The sequence below is a fragment of the Hyperoodon ampullatus genome, assembly GCF_949752795.1.
Source record: "Hyperoodon ampullatus genome assembly, chromosome: 4".
Classification (NCBI taxonomy): Eukaryota; Metazoa; Chordata; class Mammalia; order Artiodactyla; family Ziphiidae; genus Hyperoodon; species Hyperoodon ampullatus.
In genome coordinates this window covers 32,621,617-32,640,495 of record NC_136917.1, presented here as the reverse complement: position 1 = coordinate 32,640,495, position 18,879 = coordinate 32,621,617, and the positions used below count along the sequence as shown (strand labels likewise).

At 52.3% G+C, this 18,879-nt stretch overlaps 1 protein-coding gene across 7 annotated transcripts in view; it reads right to left on the bottom strand.

Annotated features, from left to right (window-relative positions):
- DNM2 (dynamin 2) overlaps window positions 1-18,879 on the bottom strand; it is a gene marked incomplete at its 5' end in the record, with an annotated part of 93,850 nt that overhangs the window by 30,067 nt on the left and 44,904 nt on the right. For 4 of the 7 annotated variants that reach the window (XM_079701950.1, XM_079701947.1, XM_079701949.1 and 1 more), the window contains 8 exons: window positions 1,288-1,426; window positions 2,039-2,106; window positions 3,327-3,462; window positions 7,977-8,119; window positions 11,549-11,709; window positions 13,543-13,641; window positions 15,950-16,153; window positions 17,947-18,096. In XM_079701950.1, coding sequence (XP_079558076.1) covers window positions 1,288-1,426; window positions 2,039-2,106; window positions 3,327-3,462; window positions 7,977-8,119; window positions 11,549-11,709; window positions 13,543-13,641; window positions 15,950-16,153; window positions 17,947-18,096 — 1,100 coding nt within the window. Of the gene's footprint in view, window positions 1-52; window positions 192-1,287; window positions 1,427-2,038; window positions 2,107-3,326; window positions 3,463-7,976; window positions 8,120-11,548; window positions 11,710-13,542; window positions 13,642-15,949; window positions 16,154-17,946; window positions 18,097-18,879 lie in introns of all 7 variants that reach the window. The other 3 variants (XM_079701948.1, XM_079701953.1, XM_079701952.1) reach the window with 1 other exon arrangement.

Here is an 18,879-nt window from a genome sequence, read left to right as displayed (position 1 = left end):
AGAGAAGATGGGGGACAGATGCATAGGTGATAATAATGAAACCTTCTGTTACCTTCTCGGCACACTTTTTAATGACTGTGGCCAGTTCTGAGACCACGAGATCAACACACTTCAAACTCGGCTCTTTGAGTTTTACAATCTGTTTTTTCACAATGGCTTCAAAGGCCATGTCGGGGGTGAAGAGCCCCGTCCTGGGTCATGCGGAGGGCGGGATGAGGTAAAAAGACACCCAGGGGCAGTGCAGGCCACACACGCGGGACGGGAGACAGAGAAAGAAGAAACGAGAGTCAGCTGGTTAGTGACATGCATGGAGGAGCCTGCGCCCGCATTTGCCCCGGAAGCTGCTTCGGATCAAGAGGCGACCTGGGTCCAAGGGGTGGGCTCAGCCTGGGGTTTAATTATAAAAGTGCTACGGATGGGAGTCAGCGTACGAACAGCTAAAGGTTTGGGGAGGCCTTTCCTTTTCGTATCTGTGACAATGAGCTCTAGGACAAACATCTCCAAACCATCTGGGTTTCTTTCCCTTCCCTTTTCCAATCGAAGAAGCTTAAGAAGCAAATGTGGGCTTTTCCAGACTGAGAACAGAAGGATGAAGCAGAAACTCCTGCCTTGGAAGGCCGACCCAGAGCTCCACGGCCATGGGGGACGTGCAAGCACAAACTGGCCACCAGGAAGCGCTTCAGCACCTTGGCCAACATGTGCTGCCCCGGGAACCAGGCCGGGGGTCCGAGGGCCACTGCCTGGAGACAGCACTGCTCCTGCGGGAGCTGGTGGAGGCTGGTAGGGGCGAGCCCAGGGCCGAGCACTCCTTAGGCCGTTGGCGTTTGGGCCTTTCTCGGCGCCTTGGGGACAGGGAAGTGGCTGGCTCCAGGAAAGCCTGAGGGTGCCAGGCATTTGTCAAGAAGGCATTTGTGAGGGGCAGGGAGGTTCAGGGAGCTTGGCCTCCAGCAGGTGACGCGAGGTCCCTCTCTGCTTCCCAGAAGACAGCAAAGCAACAGCCCAGCAAGACCCCCATCAGACACATGCTAAGCTTGGTATCAGGGTCCCAGGGAGCCCTGCCCACCAGTCTGGAATCTGGAGGCCTGGCACCCCCGGGCTACATCCAGGCCAAAACGCTTCTGCCCCAGCCTCTGGGTAGAGGCCACGTTCTTGGAAACTGAGGCAATCTGGGAAGGGGAGGGAGGGGGACCAGCGGGGCAAAGGCCAAGCAGCATTGGGAGCCTGATACCAAACTCCCACAGCCCCGTTTCCACAAGGCCAGGAGTCACCCTGCCGAGGGTCCAATACCTTACTGGTACACTGCCTAACTGTATTGATTAGCTCCTGGATAACCAGGTCGACACATTTCAGACAGGGCTCTTTCAGCTTGACGACCTGCTTTTTCACAATGGCCTCGAATGCCAAGTCCGGGGTGAAGAGCCCGGTCCTAAAACCATCCGTACCCGGGGCGGGGGGGCAGGGGAGATAAGTCAGAGAGAAACAAAGCACGGTCAGCGATTTCATAGGCACGGGCTGGGCTCCCGAGAGAGCCAAGGTTGCAGCAAGTCTGGGGGTCAGACGCCCACGTCCGCTACCTGGAACCCCCCAGGGCAATCTGAGGACCCCACGGTGACACAAGAGTGGAGGGCGGGAACAAAACGGTGGGGACCCAGGAGGCGTCCGGGGCACCCATGACGGGGACAAATGCTGGGGTTCCTGCAATTGTGCCTTGGCTCTGACTTCCTCCCCACCCCCCAGGGCAAATCTGCAGCGAGCTTTCTGACTTGGTTGACCACTGTAACTGGGCCCTTTAACCCATGTTTAACCCAAGGGCAGTGGACAGCCGTGGGGCTTACGACAGATCCACACAGAAGTAAGCACATCCACCCTCGAGTGCCTTTGGAGACCCAGAGGGAGAGACTGACAGCTACTGCAAACCATCCCAGAGCCCTCTCCAGGTCTCCCAGTCGGGGCACCCCAAGGATTGTGGAGACTAACTCGCTGCAGGGTGGCACCATGGAGGTGAAGGGAACACGGCGCCTCCCCCCGGGGAACTTGCCTGACTCCGTGGATATTCTTAATGGCGTAGCTGATCTCCCGTCTTAAGTCCTTCTCATCGAACTCCATCTGAGAAGAGACAAACCAAACACATGCAAGGAGTTACCTGAGGCACCGCCACATCAGGTCTGTACCTAGGGAATGTCACCTCCTGTGTACCATTTATATTCATAGGGCAGAATATTTAATTGGTCAAAATTTTCAAGAACATTAAAACTCAGTTTCAGCAAGGATGCTCTGAAACTAACACTCTTGCTCTCTTGGAAGGAAAATCAACTCAAATAAACTTTCTTCTGGGCTATGTGGCAGTACAAATCAAAACATACCTACACTGTCACAAGGTCGTTTTAAGAGCTCTAGGAATTTATCTTGAGGAATTAATCAAGAATTAGCTACATTCACAAAACCATCCGTAACTGCTGAAAAATGTGCAAAGAACCTAAATACCCCAAAATGGGAGACTGGTTAAATGAACGATGGGACAGTCATAAAATAAGATAGTGTTTTGCCATTGACAATGCATGAAATGTATACACTAGTTTGGAAAGATGGCAAATTATATTAAAAAAAAATACAAAGATATATAATTAATTTTTAAAAAAATACATATGCACACATGGTATGGATGAATATATGTACTGTGTTTGTGGATGCAGGGAGGCTTTTTGCCTGCATTTGCACAGAAATAATTCTCAAAGGACACACATCCAGGTGCTAAGAGGCATTGTCTGTGGGTGTTAGGATTATGGGTGTTTTTTTCCTTTTAGCTTTTGCTCTTCTATTGAAAAGAACATGACTGGTTTTTACAAAGATGGCACGTGCTCCCTGTAAAAAAGTATAAAACTTCAAGCAATTAAAACAAAAAGAAAACCTCCAATCCCAGCACCCAGAGCTGACATTTTGTGAATATCCTTGCAGGTCTGTCTCTGCAAAGACACACATCTAGACATGCGTGTATGATTTCATATGAAGGATGTTGTAACCATCATCTGTATGTTCTGTTGCACATGCTGGCTCCATAATCTGCTTTTCCCCTTTCAACCACATGCTGGGGACATTTTCCCACGTGAATTTACCTATATTTTCTATGTACTTTGCAAAGAACATGTATTCAGAGGAACAAATGGAACTTTCATACAGCTCTGCTGGAAATCTCTTAAGCTCAAGGAAGGAGGCCCGGGCCTGGAAGTGGGAGCTCGAGACCTCGTGGCCTGGGAGGAGGCCGGGTTCAAGGCGGACTGAGCAGGAGGGTCAAGGCTGACCAGAGGGCCTGGCCCGGGCAGTGCTACCTTCACCAGCTCGAAGGGAAACCGCTCGTGGAAGATGCGATTGATCCGGGCACCCCCGGAGAGCTCCAGCGTGTCCACTTGGTCTCCAGAGCCCTCGATCCTCTTTTCGAAGTCCACCCCAAACTGCTGGACCATCCTATGAGGAAAAAGAAAACCTGAAGGTCAAAGCGAGGTTTTAACACAGCTCCGGAATTACGTCTCTGGTCAAGCCGTGGCTTACTTTCCTCCGCAGTGAAAGCACTGTATCCTAACCACTAGGCTACCAGGGAACGTCCATCTTTTTATTTTTTAGCAGCAAAAACAGACAAAATCCAGGAGCTGCCAGTGGCAAGCACTTGCTACACACCAGGCCCGCTCTATAGGCCTGTTACGACTATTCATTCATTGAGCTGGGGGCAAGGGGTGGGGCGTTATTACTCCCATTTTGCAGATGGCAAGAGGGAGGTGCGGGGTGTGTGTCGGGGGTCACAGTTTAGCAACCTCTGCCCTGAGGTTTGGCCTGATCCGGCAGGACCGTGACATAAAAAGGGAGCCCCTCCATACAATTCAGGTGGCTTCCACTGGTTCCCGCCACCTCCCAGTCTGTTTGGGTCAGGACTCTACCACTGATGGGCTGAGAGGCCTTGGACAGGTGACTCTGCCCTCTGAGCCTCAGTTTCTTCATCTGCAAAGTGGGTTGGTTGTAACAGCACTTCCACACAGGGTCACTGTAATAAGGATTTAAGGAGTTTCTAGATTTCATCAACTCAAAGCAGGCACTGGTCCCCAAATGCACTAATGGCCCTGGACACCCCCCAAAAAGAAAAATGTTGCCAATTAATGCTAATTCACCTGAATCATCTGGTTTGAGAAGGTAAAAAAAATTTTTTTAAGTGCACACGTAATTGATGAAATGTGGTAACGCCATGCGTGGCCCCTCAGAACCCAGCCCAGCCCTTAAAAAAAAAGTGTCTCAGAGTATTGCTGATTAGTGCTGTGAGGAAGTGAGCAGTAAAGAACCAAGATATTTATCAGTGTTTTGGTCTTCTTTAGCATTTCTAATTGTTTCCCCCAGTCCCTTGCACTGTCTGTCTGAATCATTTCCTCATTTCCATTCCCCCAATTCTGGATCTCCTCAAGTACTGTGTGGAGTTTCCCCAGAAGAGGAGCTGCTCCAATCGGGACCAGCCCCGCCTTGGGCTGGCAGCAGGGAGCTGGCAGTTCCCTGGCACAGAGAAGCCCGGCTCTTACGGGCAAATACAGCCGATGCCTGCAAGCTGCCAGGGCGGCCAGCCTTGGCCACCAATGGATGGGGTTCTTCCAGAACACCCAGGGGGTCACACACAGGGTGTCCCAGATGCCCAGAAGCTCTCTGCCCACATGAAGCAGACAGTGCCCACGTTTGACTTCCTTCCCGGAGACACACAAAGGCCTACGTTAATGCTGCACCTGGAATGGGGACCTTGAACAGTGGCCAAATCAGGGCCCAGATCATAAAGGGCTGAGCACTACAGCAAGGACAGAGTACAGAGCAGGGAGTGGTTTAGGCAGTAGGATGAAGACCACAGCAGCTGCCGCCAGACTCAGAGGGAAAAGACGTAGCATGCATGAGCACCAGCCTCCCAGGGGCCCTGGAGTCCGAGCTGCACTCAGAGAGCATCCTTACCAACTGCCATGAGTTAAATAAATTGTGTCCCCCCCAAAATTCATATTGATGTCCTAACCTCCAGTACCTCAGAATGTGATCTTATTTGGAAACAAGAGTCTTTGCAGATGTCGTTAGTTAAGATGGGGTCATACTGGAGAAGGGTGGGCCCCTAAGCCTCTGTGACTGGTGTCCTTAGAAAAAGGGGAAATTTGGACACACACACAGGGAGAACGGCATGTGAAGATAAGACAGAGATTGGGAACCCCCAAGTTGCCAGCAAGCCACTCGAATTCCACAGAAGAAACCAACCCTGCCGACACCTTGATTTTGGACACTCAGCGTACATAAATATGAGCCAATAAATTTCTTTTTCTTTTTCTTTTTTTTTTTTTGGCCACACTGCAGGGCTTGTGGGATCTTACTTCTCTGACCAGGGACTGAACCCAAGCCCTCGGCAGTGAGAGCACAGAGCCCTAACCACTGGACCTCCAGGGAATTCCCAATAAATTTCTATTTTAGTTTAAGCCACCCAGTTCGTGGTACTTTGCTGCAGCCACAGCAAATAAATACATCAAGGTACAGGGCAGGTAAGATATCTACAGATGACCAGTGGTCCCTAGAGATGAATGGTCCTGAGTTTAGAGCCACAACTGCACGTCTAGGGAACGTGCATTCCTGATCCTAGTTCTAGAAGGAGAGAGATCCAGGCGCAAAACACAAAAGCCGAGGGACAAGAGCTGGTTTGAAAAATGTCCCCGATCACCTCTGCTTGGGGAAAAAAACCTGCCAGGGTTTTAAGTGATCTGTGTTCTGTGCACAGGATGGAGCTGAGGTGAAGGTCACTGTATAACTTGGTTCCCTGACATGGAGCAAGGACCAAGCTGTGCCTGGGAGGAAAATGTTAGACTCAGAACAATCGATCATGGTAACGAGGATGATTAAAGTAAAGACAGTTAGCTTTCCTATCACTGGCTCCAAGTGAGCCACATACCATATATACCTGTGTGGTACCCGAGGGGGTGCCCAGAACCAGGCCGGGAGGGCCAGCGGGCATGGCCCCCCCGGAGGCTACGGAAGTGCTACTGATTCAAATTCAAGTTCTCCTCAAGCTAGTGATCCCTCTTTTAGGAGCCTGCCCTGTGGGAATCCTCGCTTGTGAGCTCAACAATGAATTTGAGAAGCAGCTATCGAAGAAGCAAAAAAATACCCGAACATCCCCTATGGGCATCGGGTCACGGGTCACGTGAAGAGCGTATGGGATACTCCGGGCGGCCGTGGGAAATGGAAGGCTCTCGATGCCACTTCCATCAGCTGCGAGAGAGCAGAACTGGGGGCTAGTCTGATGCCACTGTTCTCATTCTCTGGTAAGACAAGAGCCTGGAGACAGGAACTGGGGTGCAGAGGAGGGAGGGGAAGTTTTCACCCTCTGTACACGTGAAGGCAGTCATTTTTATAATAAAGGCCAAGGAGGAGGTCATGCAACAAGCCATTCAAAGGGACGCCCACCAGCAGGGAAGGAAGAAGCAAGGGCCTCTGCTGGCCGCTGGTCTGTGTGGCGCATAGCCTGCAGGAGGATCTGGGACTGCAGATAAGATGCTAAAGAAGGAACACCAGCCCTCGCTGAGGGGCCACAGATGACAGCGGTGCACCTCCTCTGTGATGTCAAAACCACCCGGGCCGGGCCGCAGGGCACTGGTGAAAAATGACACGAACCCTGGGGGATGGGTGCTGTCGTGGAGGGCGTCCCCTGGCCCGCCCCAAGGGCCCCAAAAGCATCTTCACAAGATTCCCCAATGACGTGAGAGCCGCTGCGGGCTGCGGTGCAAGGAAAATGAGGCTCAGAGGGGTGTGGTCACCTGCCTGTGGTTGCCCATCAAGCCCAGGTTTAGCCCCAGGCCGTGGCCTCTGCAGCACGCGCTAGACCAGATCTCCTAAAGCCTGTAAGGAGCCAGCACTGGCGCTGCAGAAAGCTTTTCGGAATGGGCTGAGGCTGTCTGATGTTAAAAGCATTCGCAGTGCCACTTGGCAGAGAGGGTAGGGGGATGTCAGGGCTATAACGGCCAAACAGGACAGTGTCCCTCTGGGAGGGGTCTTGTACGCGGCACCATCTGCCATCTGAGGTGCCAAGGAGCTTCTGGATCCCATTCTAGCCAAGCCAGCTAAGGGGTCCCTGGCAGGGCAGACACCTGGAGTGCGGAGGCAGGAAGAGCCCCGGGTGAGAAGCTGAGATCATGGGGCACACCCACTCCTCCGACTCATAGCTGGGTGGCTGCCGGGAGCACCTCCTTAGAGTCAGGGTGAGGATTCCAAGAAAGCAAGCAGAAGTAGCTGACACATGGCTCTGCTCCCTCCCCCCATGTCTGTCCTCCCTGAAGCCGCCAGAGGGCGCCCATGAACACCTGAGTCAGGCCATGTCCTGCCAATGCTCAGACCCTCCATGGCTCCCACCTCAGAGCAAAAACCAAAGCCCTCCCCATGGTCTACAAGGCCCTGTAGGCTCTACCCTGTTCCCTCCCCGCCCTCCCTTCCTCCCACTCTCCCCTCGCTCACTCTGCTCCAGCCACATGGGCCTTCTCTGACATGCTGGATGAAATCCTGCCTCAGGGCCTTTGCACTGGCCGGGCCCCCAACCCCAGGACTCTGCAGGGCCCCCTTCCTCACCTCTTCAGGTCTCTGCCTGACTCTCACTGTCTCAGGGGGGCCTTCACTGGCCACTTTATTTTAAATGGCACCCCTACAACTACCCTGGCACTCTCTAGCCCCTTCCCTACTTCAATACTTGGCCATTTCACAGAGTACACACGTTCTCATCTACTTATCTTGCCTCATCCTTCCCCTCTCCCCGTTCTGAGCATATGGGGTGTCTGCCCAGCACACTGGGAAGACCCTAGTGCTCAAGACAGGGCCTAGCACACAGAGGGCTCTGGCCAAGTGTTTGCTGAACGAACGGATGGACGGATGAGTGGGGGAGCATGAGGCCAGGTGGAGGCCCTAGAGCGCCAGGCAGGGGGAGGGGCACATACTGCAGCAGGGCTTTGGTCTTGCGCGTGGGGTCGTCGGGCCGGAAGTTCTTGTACTCCTCCACCTCCTTCTCCAGGGACAGCAGCTGGCTCTGCAGCTTGCTGCGCAGGGCCGGCAGTGACTCCCGGATGTGGTTGGTCAGTTGCTGCGGGAGAGAGGCTAGACGTCAGAGGTCAGCATGGGCAGGATGCTGAGAAGGGGCGGGCCCGCTCCACCCCCAGCCTCGAGGGACCAACAGAAACATCCAGCTGGAGTCACGCTGGTGTGAGGGGTAGGGAGAGGTGGCACAGCTCCGTCCACAGTGGCGAGATGCTGCAAACAGCCCGCGGGGCCTTGGGAGGGCAGATCAACCAGGCTGTCACACCAAAGAGTACATGCAACTGTTCGCAAGGACCAGGCAGCAGGACCCAAGTGCTGACCAGGAACAGCCTCCCACAAGTGTCGCTCAGTGGGGCAAAAAAAAAAAAAAAAAAAAAAAAAAAGCCTAGAAGCCACCGCAGGACCCAGGTACAGAAGGACTGCCAGACGGGCGATGGTGCATCCACACTGCAGAATGCTGGGGGAACATACAGACACAGGGACGGGCCTTACAAACTACGACAGAAACAGTTTGCCAAAAAAGGCACAGAACACACCTATGATGTGCTCCCCTCTGTAAAGACGGGGAGAAAGTAAGAACACATTTTCATTTGCACGAACAGAGTGAAGGATGGTTCACAAGAGAAGGGCAGAATGGACCACGTGGGTGGAAGGACCCTTCTCTACAGCCCCCTTTTCCTCTACTGTTCTGCCTTTTTTTGTTTTGTTTTGTTTTTGTTTTTGTGGTACGTGGGCCTCTCACTGTTGTGGCCTCTCCCGTTGCGGAGCACAGGCTCCGGACGCGCAGGGTCAGCGGCCATGGCTCACGGGCCCAGCCGCTCCGCGGCATGTGGGATCTTCCCGGACCGGGGCACGAACCCGTGTCCCCTGCATCGGCAGGCGGACTCTCAACCACTGCGCCACCAGGGAAGCCCTACTGTTCTGCCTTTGAACCATGGGGATTTGTTCCTTATTCACAAATTTTAAAAGGGGTCAGCAGTGCAGAAAATGTTAGGCAATGAGCCTCAAGAGGGGTCGTTCAAGAAAAAGCTAGCTACTGAGCAGTGGGTAAATATCTTAACTGTTCAGGTGGTGAAAAGGAAGACGGAAAGGGAAGAGAAGGAAAAGAGAAGCAGGAGGAAAAGGAAGGCTGGCGGTACAGACACATCAGTGTCTAGCGTCTCGAGAAGGAAGGCCAGGAAATGGTGACACTGGCCGCCTCAGGGGAAGAGAGCCATCACGGGATGGGAGGAAATGGGACATTAACTATATTTGCACTGTCTGACTTTTTTTAATACTATGATAAAAGAGAAAGAGAGAAGGGAAGAAAAAAATAATAGCCATAAAATCAGCTAAAACCCACAAAGTGAAAAGCAGTGTTTTGCGGCCATCTGTCCTACAAGACAAAAGAAATGACCAACTATCCATCAAGCTAGAAAAAAACATATGAAGGAGCCTCACACTCCGTGGAATGAATCTGATGGTCACCCCAAAGCCCTATGTGAGCTGGGGCCCCTCCCTGTGAGAGCTGCAGGTCCCTAAGGGTGGCAGTCCACTCCGGTCCTCGACAGCATCCTGGGGCGTTACAGTGGCCCCATTTAGCTCGTGAGGCAAAGGAGGGGTGGGGGGACCAGGAAGCACCAGGATGTGGAGTTAGGCCCCAAGGAGGCCAGCTGGGCTGCTCACCTGGGGCTCTCAGAGGGGGCCCCAGGCACCTGCGGGGAGTTTTACTTCCCTTCCTCTCCCTCCACCCCCTGCCCAGGCAGACCGCTGCTTCCTTTCCTGGAGGGCCCCTCCCACCGGACACTTACTTCCCTCTTTGTTCTGCTGAGCTGCCTGCTCTGCCTTCCTGCTCTCTTCCCGGCCCCATCACTGCCTAACACTCGACTGTGCCTCCACCTGGTGCCCCCAATTAGAAACATCCCTTCCCTAAGGACAGAGCCCAGCTCCCACGTTGCCACTGTGTCCACTGCAGTCATGAAGGACTCAGACTGTCGCTCGGAGGCCCTGCCCCATCCGAGATGCTACCATATAGCACTGAGGGGGAATTCCTCGTAACCCCGGGGCCACTAAGGACCACACCGCCTGCTACAGTATAGCTACATAATCCCACATTAGGGATTTTACTCTCGTAGAAACTGGCACACATGCAAAACGATGTCATGAAACATCAGCCTTTTACTGACTAGGAACATTCGCAACCAGCCTGCCAAAAAGAGCCTGGTTAAACAAACTAAGACCCATGTGTTCAGGGACTACTACAGGGCCACAGAAAAGAGTGAGGAAGATTTTTCTGTAGGGACAGAGTTCCAGGAGATACTGCTGAGCAAAAAAAACACAAAAAACAAAAAACCAAGGGGTGGTTATCCATGACTATGCAAGAAAGAGAGAAATGTGATTCTCAAAAGTCCTTTTTGCTTTTATGAACAGAAAGAAACTCTGGCGGTGTTAACAGTGGTGCCCTAGGGGTGGGAAGCAGGGGCAGATGGGGGTGCTTCACTATATACGTTTTTTTTTTTTTTGCGGTTCGCGGGCCTCTCACTGTTGTGGCCTCTTCCGTTGCGGAGCACAGGCTCTGGACGCGCAGGCTCAGAGGCCATGGCTCACGGGCCCAGCCGCTCTGCGGCATGTGGCATCTTCCCGGACCGGGGTACGAACCCGTGTCCCCTGCATCGGCAGGCGGACTCCCAACCACTGCACCACCAGGGAAGCCCCCACTATATACTTTTAAACACTGTTTTTTTTACAAGCCCTGTGAATATACTACCTGTGGGAAAAAATAACACTAGAAAAGCAGTGAGATACCAGAGTTGCTGGCATTTGCTATGTGCTGCATTTCATGTAGCAGACGCCAGCCCTGGGGGCAGGGATGCGGACGATTCCCGCCTGATGGACAGGGAGGCTCGGAGAAGCGGGGCTGGGCTTTGGACCAAGGAAGGCCAGACACCAAAGTTCTCCCACTTGGCTACTGTCGAGCGCTGCTAGCCACCCGGTGTTTGTTCAGGCGAGGCGTTCGTAACCCAGGTCATCAGTGTCAGGAACTGTATGCAAACTTCCGGGTACGTGACTAAATAATTATGGTGGTAATTAAAATAATGGTAATATACAACAAGGTCCTACCGTATAGCCCAGGGAACTACAGTCAATATCCTGTGACAGACCATAATGGAAAAGAATATGAAAAAGAATATATATATGTATAACTGAATCACTTTGCTGTACAGCAGAAATTAACCCAACATTGTAAATCAACTATATACCTCAATAAAATTTTTTTTAAAAATAAAAATAAAATAATGGTAACAATAGTAGTGATGGTAATAATAGTACCAGTACAGACTTACTGAACACCCACTCTTCTCCAGGCCCTGAGTCAAATGTTCACTGAACCCATTTTGCTAAAACAAGTGCTGCTCTAGACCAAGGCCAATGGCATTGTGGATGGCAGCTGTTGTGCAGTGCGCAGCCTGAGCAACTGCACAAAACCCTTGTGTACCTGATTCAGAGTCTTCTGCAGGTGTGGGGTGCCCATGCGGTCCGCCATGTGCCGGTAGGCTGGGTGAGAGAGGAAAAACTTCCTCTCCGCCGCCAGCGCTGCGCGGATGTCCTTCTTGCCCTCAATGTCCTTCTGGCTGCGGTTCACCACGCCAATGTAGCCTGTGGGGAGAGAGGGTCAGGTCAGGGCAGTGCCAGGCAAGCCAAGGAGCCCAGATGCCCCCCTTTTTGCACGGGACTGGGCAGTGTGCGGGTGTAGACATGGATCTTGCCCTACAAGTCACTCACGGAGGAGGTGACAAGCCATACGCATTACTCAGAAGCAACACGGAGAATGCAAACACTGAGTACAGTCCTGAAAAGCAACCCAAGTGTTTGGAGGAAGAAGTTATATTCAGCATGGTGTGAGGGGCCGGAAAGAGAAAAGCTCTGGAGAAGATGAATTCCACAATCCGAGCTTTAGAAACAGAAAAAAAAACTTCAAAAACAAGGGCAGGGCTTCCCTGGTGGCGCAGTGGTTGAGCGTCCGCCTGCCGATGCAGGGGACACGGGTTCGTGCCCCGGTCTGGGAAGATCCCACATGCCGCGGAACGGCTAGGCCTGTGAGCCATGGCCACTGAGCCTGCGCGTCCGGAGCCCGTGCTCCGCAACGGGAGAGGCCACAACAGTGAGAGGCCTGCGTATCGCAAAAAAATATATATATATATAAGGGCAATGGGGGAAAGCTAATCTTGCGGGATATTAATACCTATTCTACACTGTGCCACAGTGAAAAACAGGAACCAACCGAAGTGTCCACCAAATGGGGTCTGAGTAACGGTCCATGTACCCCCACATGAGGGACCCCACAGGATCTTTTACAGTCATTTTGAAGAGTATTTGCCTTCAAGGGAATGTTCACAGGGACACATTCTGCTATTTTGCTAAGTGAAATGGAAAAGCAGGTCACCAGGCAGTGTGGCGCTGGAGAGCTGGCGTTCCAAACCAGCTCTGCCACCTGCCAGCCTTGTGAGCTGGGGCAAGGGATTTAGCCTCTCGGTGCCTCAGTTTCTTCACCCATAAAATGGGGATGAGCACAGAGCCACTGCATTGGATTGTTACGGGGATTAAATGGGTTCTTCCACACCAAGAGTGCAGAACAGTGCCTGATATGTAATAGGTACTTAATACGTGTTTGCTATTCTCATTTCATTGAAAATAAAAATACTTGGGCTACTCTTGTCAGAATATCTGCAACTAAACTAAACATGAGCCTAATCAGCCTCTGTCTAGATCAAATGACTGGTTTATAGGGAACTACAATTGGCCAGATCCCAAGTGAAGCAGTACAGATAAAGTGGCCGGAGGAGGAGCTGTTTGAATAGAATCATAGGTATTTACGTGTCAAATGATAGGATGCCTAGGATTTGCTTCATGATCCCCCAAGGGAGGAAAGAACAACAGGAGAGGATATTTGGGGCACTGAAGGTTAGCTGTATGTGATTAGCAGCGAGGCTGGGCCAGTGGTTCTCCTTGCACTTTTCTCTCCACTTGAGAGAATGTTTGAAAGCAAGTATTGAACATTAAGAAAAGTTACAAATCCTCGGGAACTCTTGGGAAGGAGAACCACAGAGTATTAAATAGGGGGAGAAGTTGCGCTGTGGACGATTTCAGTTTCCTTCTTCTGGACACTCGTTTTCTGTTGCCAAAGTGAGTAGGCGTTCACTGTGTAACTGAAAAATGAATGCACGCAAATCAGAAGAAAAAGCTACCTGTGTTCACTCGGGCAGAAAAAAAAAAGAAGGTTCTACAATGGAACAGAAAAGCAGTTACTTCTGGGCAGTGGGGAAATGGGATGGTGAATGTATCTGTGAGCATTTGCTGGGGTCTCAGTAAAGAGAACAAAAACAAACCATCTTCCAAAAGCAAAGGTGCACCAGCTCTCCTGCTGCTCCAGCCCACCCATCTTGCCTGCCCTCCCCTGCCCTGTAGCCCCCAGGCCCTCCCGCGCCGCACCTCTTCTCAAGGGGAGCAGCTTGTTCTCCAGGATGTCCCTGGCATCAGTGCCTTCATCCATTAGGTCGAGCTTGGTGATGACGCCGATGGTCCGCAGGCCTGAAAGAGCACAGAGGTCAGAGGGCGCCATGAGGAAGGAGCACGGGCTGGCGACCCCGGGCCACCTGGGGCCCAGCTGGATCCCCCGGCTTCCAGGCCGTGTGACCTGGGACAAACCATAACATCACCTGCCTGGACCCTAGTTTCCCTCATGTCAAATGAAGGCAGTAACACACCAATCTCAGGGGGTCGTCCATGAGGATAAACCTGGCACGTGGCCGAAGTTCAATCAATAAACGCTGGCCACTGTCATCACTGGTACGACCAGGGACGGCGTCTTGTTGCAGCATCAGGGGGCAACCTCATCAAACTTGAACCCCAGGTCAGAATCTCCACACTGTGCTGAGTGGCATGCAACGTAACACGCTAACCCGTGACAATTCTTTCTAGGGTTACCTCTCATCTGAATGGCCAAAATTCCACACTGGAAACCACCCCATGGAATTTCTCTTCGTCCCAAGTTGCCCAGAATCGAGGGAACCCTGCAGATCGATCAACTGCCCCTGCTGGTGCCTGAGGGCCCCTCTGTTCTAGCCGTGTGAAGCTTGGGGAGGGCAGGGGCAGCCCAAGGTAGAGAGATATAACTGGGGAGGGGGTCTGGGGGCATCTACTTTATTAGAAATGTCCAGTCTCACTGAAGCACTGTTCCTAAAAGCTCAGAAACAACCCAAATGTTCAAGAACAAACAAAGACAGCAATGGGCCGCACGATGGATGGCTATGGACCTATGTCCCTATAGTAATAGGTAAACACACACACACTACAGAAAAAATAAGGAAAGACCATCCCATTTCTAAAAATGTGACTTTACATGGAAGAACAAACTCTGAAAGAACATTTGCCAAGTGTGGCCACCAGTACCTGCGGGGGGAGAGGAGCGGTCACATGTTAGGTCCTACATTATACAATGGTGACATGACATTTTGGGGATAATTATCATGAATACTTTCAAAGTTAGAAAGCTACTTTTTTCTGGAAGAATGCCAGCGTCAAGTTCACTTAACTGTTTTCAACCGCACATCCTCGCTGCCTGATCTAGCCTCTGCAGTCACGGTCACACGCTATTTCCTGGGACTGGACAAGGGGGACAGGAAGGTTTGAGGGGGGCACTGTGGGCAGGGGTGGCCCCTCCCAGGAAAGCACACCTGGATGACCCTGGGGAAGAGCTGCCAGAGCCCTGAGCTTTGAGGAGCTCACAGTCCCGGCGGGAAAGGAGCCCCCTTCGCCGACTGTCCCCCAGGCCTACAGACTAGGGAGCGTGAGCCACAGAGCCAGTCTCCCCCAACTCCACACTGGTCCCCAACTCCTTCCAAAACACTGTGGGATCCAGGCAGTCGGCAGACAATCTGGAGAACGTATTTCGGTGTGTGTCGTACTCTGCTAACCCCCAGCCGCTCTCAGAGCACACCCAACTCCCCACCGCAGCCCACGGGGCCTGCTCGACTGGTCCTGGCCCCTCTCGGCCCTCGCTCCCGCGCCCTCCCTTTAGCTCACTCTGCTCTGGCCACACCGGCCTCCCTGCTGTGTCCTGGGCACCCCCGCTCTTTAGCCCCCACTGTCCATTTTCCTGGGTTTTGCCTCTTTTTCTCATTCTGATCTTGCCCAGAACCTCACGTCTTCAGAGGCCCGTGACTGCACCCCCTTCCACCCCAGCCTCCCTCAGTGGGTTCTATTTCCATCCAGTGATTACCACTACCGGAAGTTATTCCACTTGCTTATTTCCAGTGGGGGATTCTGTCACTCCCACTGGAATATCAGCTCACTGGTGGCAGGGGGCCCCTCTCAACTTTGTCCCCTGCAGGGTTCCCAAGGCCGAAACAGAGCCTGCCCCAGTCTCCACCACTCCCTCCTGCCCCAACTGGCTTCATTAACTCATCAGCCTTTCACCTTCCCTGCCGGACCCCCCGAACAGTGATGGAGAGACCTCCAGTCCTCGTGACAGCTCTACAAGTTAGGACTGCTGCTGCCATTTCGACAGGAGGAAGAGGAACTTCTAGAGGGGGGATTTGGACTCGCATCTGTGCCCAAGGAGGGCTGCCCTCTTCCCAGCCCCCTGGACTAGCTTTCTGCACAGGCGAAGCAGGGACCAGCTTTCCAAGGAGCAATGCCAACTGCCACACACTGGCCTCCCAAGGGATGCCCCCCGGAACTGCTGGCCCTCATGGGAAATTCTGTGTCCCAGGCCTTTTCCTGGGGAGGCTGTGCGCCAAAGAGAACGCCAGTGACATGGAATCGAGGATGTGGGGCAAGTCGTGATGCTCCAAGGCGCTGGAGAGAGGGAGCTGCTGCCGTGGGGCTCGGGGGGTACCTTGGGGGTCGACCTCCTTGGCCAGCTTGAGGGCATCCGAGTTGGCCAGGTCCATGTTGGCGGGGGTCACGGCGAGGATGAGGCTGCTCTCCCGGCTGATGAACTGCAGGACCATGTCCTTGATCTGGTACTCAATGTCTGGGGGCTGGTCCCCCACAGGCACCTTGGTGATGCCCGGGAGGTCAATGAGGGTCAGGTTCAACACTGGGAGGGAAAGCAGAGGGAGAGGCTGTCAGAGCCAGGGCAAGGGAGGCAGCACAGCCTTGCAGGGACCTGGCCCACTTCTCCAAGTGCTGGGGGTCAGGCCTCAGGATTTCTCCTGCCCTCCAACTGGATCCCACCTCTTTTTTTTTTTTTTTTTTGGTACGCGGGCCTCTCACACATGCAGGCTCAGCGGCCATGGCTCACGGGCCCAGCCGCTCCGCGGCATGTGGGATCTTCCCGGACCGAGGCACGAACCCGTGTCCCCTGCATCGGCAGGCGGACTCTCAACCACTGCGCCACCAGGGAAGCCCTGGATCCCACCTTTTGACCCAATAACTCCCTCCTAGGAATCCCATCTTACAGACACCCTCCTGTACTCTATTTCAGTGAGACAGCTTTGTTTTTTTAATGGAGTGACTATTTTTCTTTTTACTGAAGTATAGTTGAAATACAATATTATATAAGTTACAGGTATATAATATAGTGATTCACAATTTTTTAAAGTTATACTCCATTTATAGCTGTTATCAGCGATACAGTTTTCAATTTGGACATTTGCATTTGCAGACTGGAATTACTCTCAATGGCTGAATAAATTTCAGCCCATCAATTCAGCCAATACTAAGGAACTATTAAAAACAAAAAGATGATACTCTGGTAAGAAGCACACTCCGAGATGCACTCATACAAAAAAGAGGCATTGGGCTTCCCTGGTGGCACAGTGGTTTAGAGTCCACCTGCCGATGCAGGGGACACGGGTTCATGCCCCGGTCCGGGAAGATCCCACATGCCGTGGAGCGGCTGGGCCCGTGAGCCATGGCCGCTGAGCCTGAGCGTCCGGAGCCTGTGCTCCGCAACAGGAGAGGCCACAACAGTAAGAGGCCCGCGTACCACAAAAAAAAAAAAAAGAGGCATCAATGACTTTTATACCATGCTACGATTTGAGTAAAAGTTGTGAAACACATATACACAATTTATACATACATGTTCATAACTGCCTACATAGGCATTATGTATCATTTCGAGAACATGAAATATATTTTTAATTTGGGGGGGCAAGGCAGGTTTTCGCTGGATATACCCTTTTATAACCTGAATATGAGCCATGTACAGGCATCATTTATTCAAAAATAAATAAACTGGGAATTCCCTGGCAGTCCAGTGGTTAGGACTCTGTGCTTTCACTGCCAAGGGCGTGGGTTCAATCCGTGGTTGGGGAAGTAATATCCCGCAAGCCACGTGGCGTGGCCAATAAACAAAAAAACAAACAAACAAATAAATAAACTCATCACAAAGAACCCATACTGAGGTGTTAGGAGTCAGCGGCAATATTCACCAAATACCAGTTAAGTTAGCAATCCATGCCTCTGGGTCAGAGGTTATACATGGCTACAGGCTGCTTGCTCTGTTTAAATGATGCAGTTTTAAAATCGGGATGTTACGCAGAAAAATATGGCTTTCTGGCTCCTCTTGAAGAATGAGAAGACCTGGCTGCCTTGGGCTGGCATCACTGTGTGGCCACCATTCACCTGGGAGCCGAGCCGTGGCTGCCCCTTTAAAAGGAACATACGAGCTGCAATTCACCCCAGACTCCACCATTCCCGACAGTCTCCCTGGCATGCTGTTTTTCTTAGAGCTGAGATCAGACGCGGGAAGATACGGATCAAGAGGACTGTGTTGTGTGTGAAGAGAAATGGGAGGGGCTATATTCTTGAGAGTGAGGCCGACCCGACGTGTGACCCGCGGAGTCAGCCTGCCACTGCCCCCGTGTGTGAGGGGTCCCTGTTGCCTACCATGTGGCGAGTAGACCCGCAGGTTGATGGGCACTGGGGAGATGCCTTTGTTGGTCCCCGTGACCCTGTCGGTCTCGGCTTCAATCTCCTGCCGGACTTCCTCGAAGTCTGTAAACTTTTTGGACTTGCAGTGCAAAAACTCGGCATATTCTGAAAAGGGAAGAAAGATGTTCCAAATGAGAAAGAGAAGTGGTCTCGCTGTGTGCGGGGGAACAGATGGCCTTCTGGGACAGGTGCTTTGTCAAGCAGAGAAAGTGAAGAATCAGTTACAGGCCTTCCAGGAATTTGGGGAGCAACAGATTCATTCTCTTGACAAGTATCTTAGGGGGGCCCTCCTATAGACCATGCCCCGCTTCCAGACCTCAGGGATTCCACAAGGTACAAAACTGGCAAAAATCCTGACTCTGTGGAATGGACATTCTCATGAAGCGTTTTGCAAAACAACACGTCATGACATATTATGAGTATAAAAAAAAAATCACAAACAGAACAAAAAACCCCACAAAAAACAAAAGACAACAACCAACAAGCGGATGTGAACAGCACTTATTCTTTTTTTTGATGAACAGCATACGAAAGATCAGCATGCATCACCCAGAGTGCAGTGATGTACGTTTGATGAAGCTTCTGCTTTGGTGTTATATTACATGAGATGGTCCTGGGTCGTGATGCAGAATCTCAGTCAGAAGGGCCGCAAGCTGCTGCCCTGGTGGGATCCTGAGCCGCCAGCTCCCTCTAGCCGGGCGAGATCCCCGGTGCGTGTCCCTGGGACTCACTGTCCTCCTTCCCCAAGGCACCCGCACGGGATGGGGAACAGGCAGCACCACTGGCCTCACCAAAGCCCATCTCGCTGCCCCTCCTCCCCTCCTGGCTGTTCATGGGGCCCCCCGACCTAGACGTGAACCCCTCAAGAGAAATGCTTTCTGGCTTCTT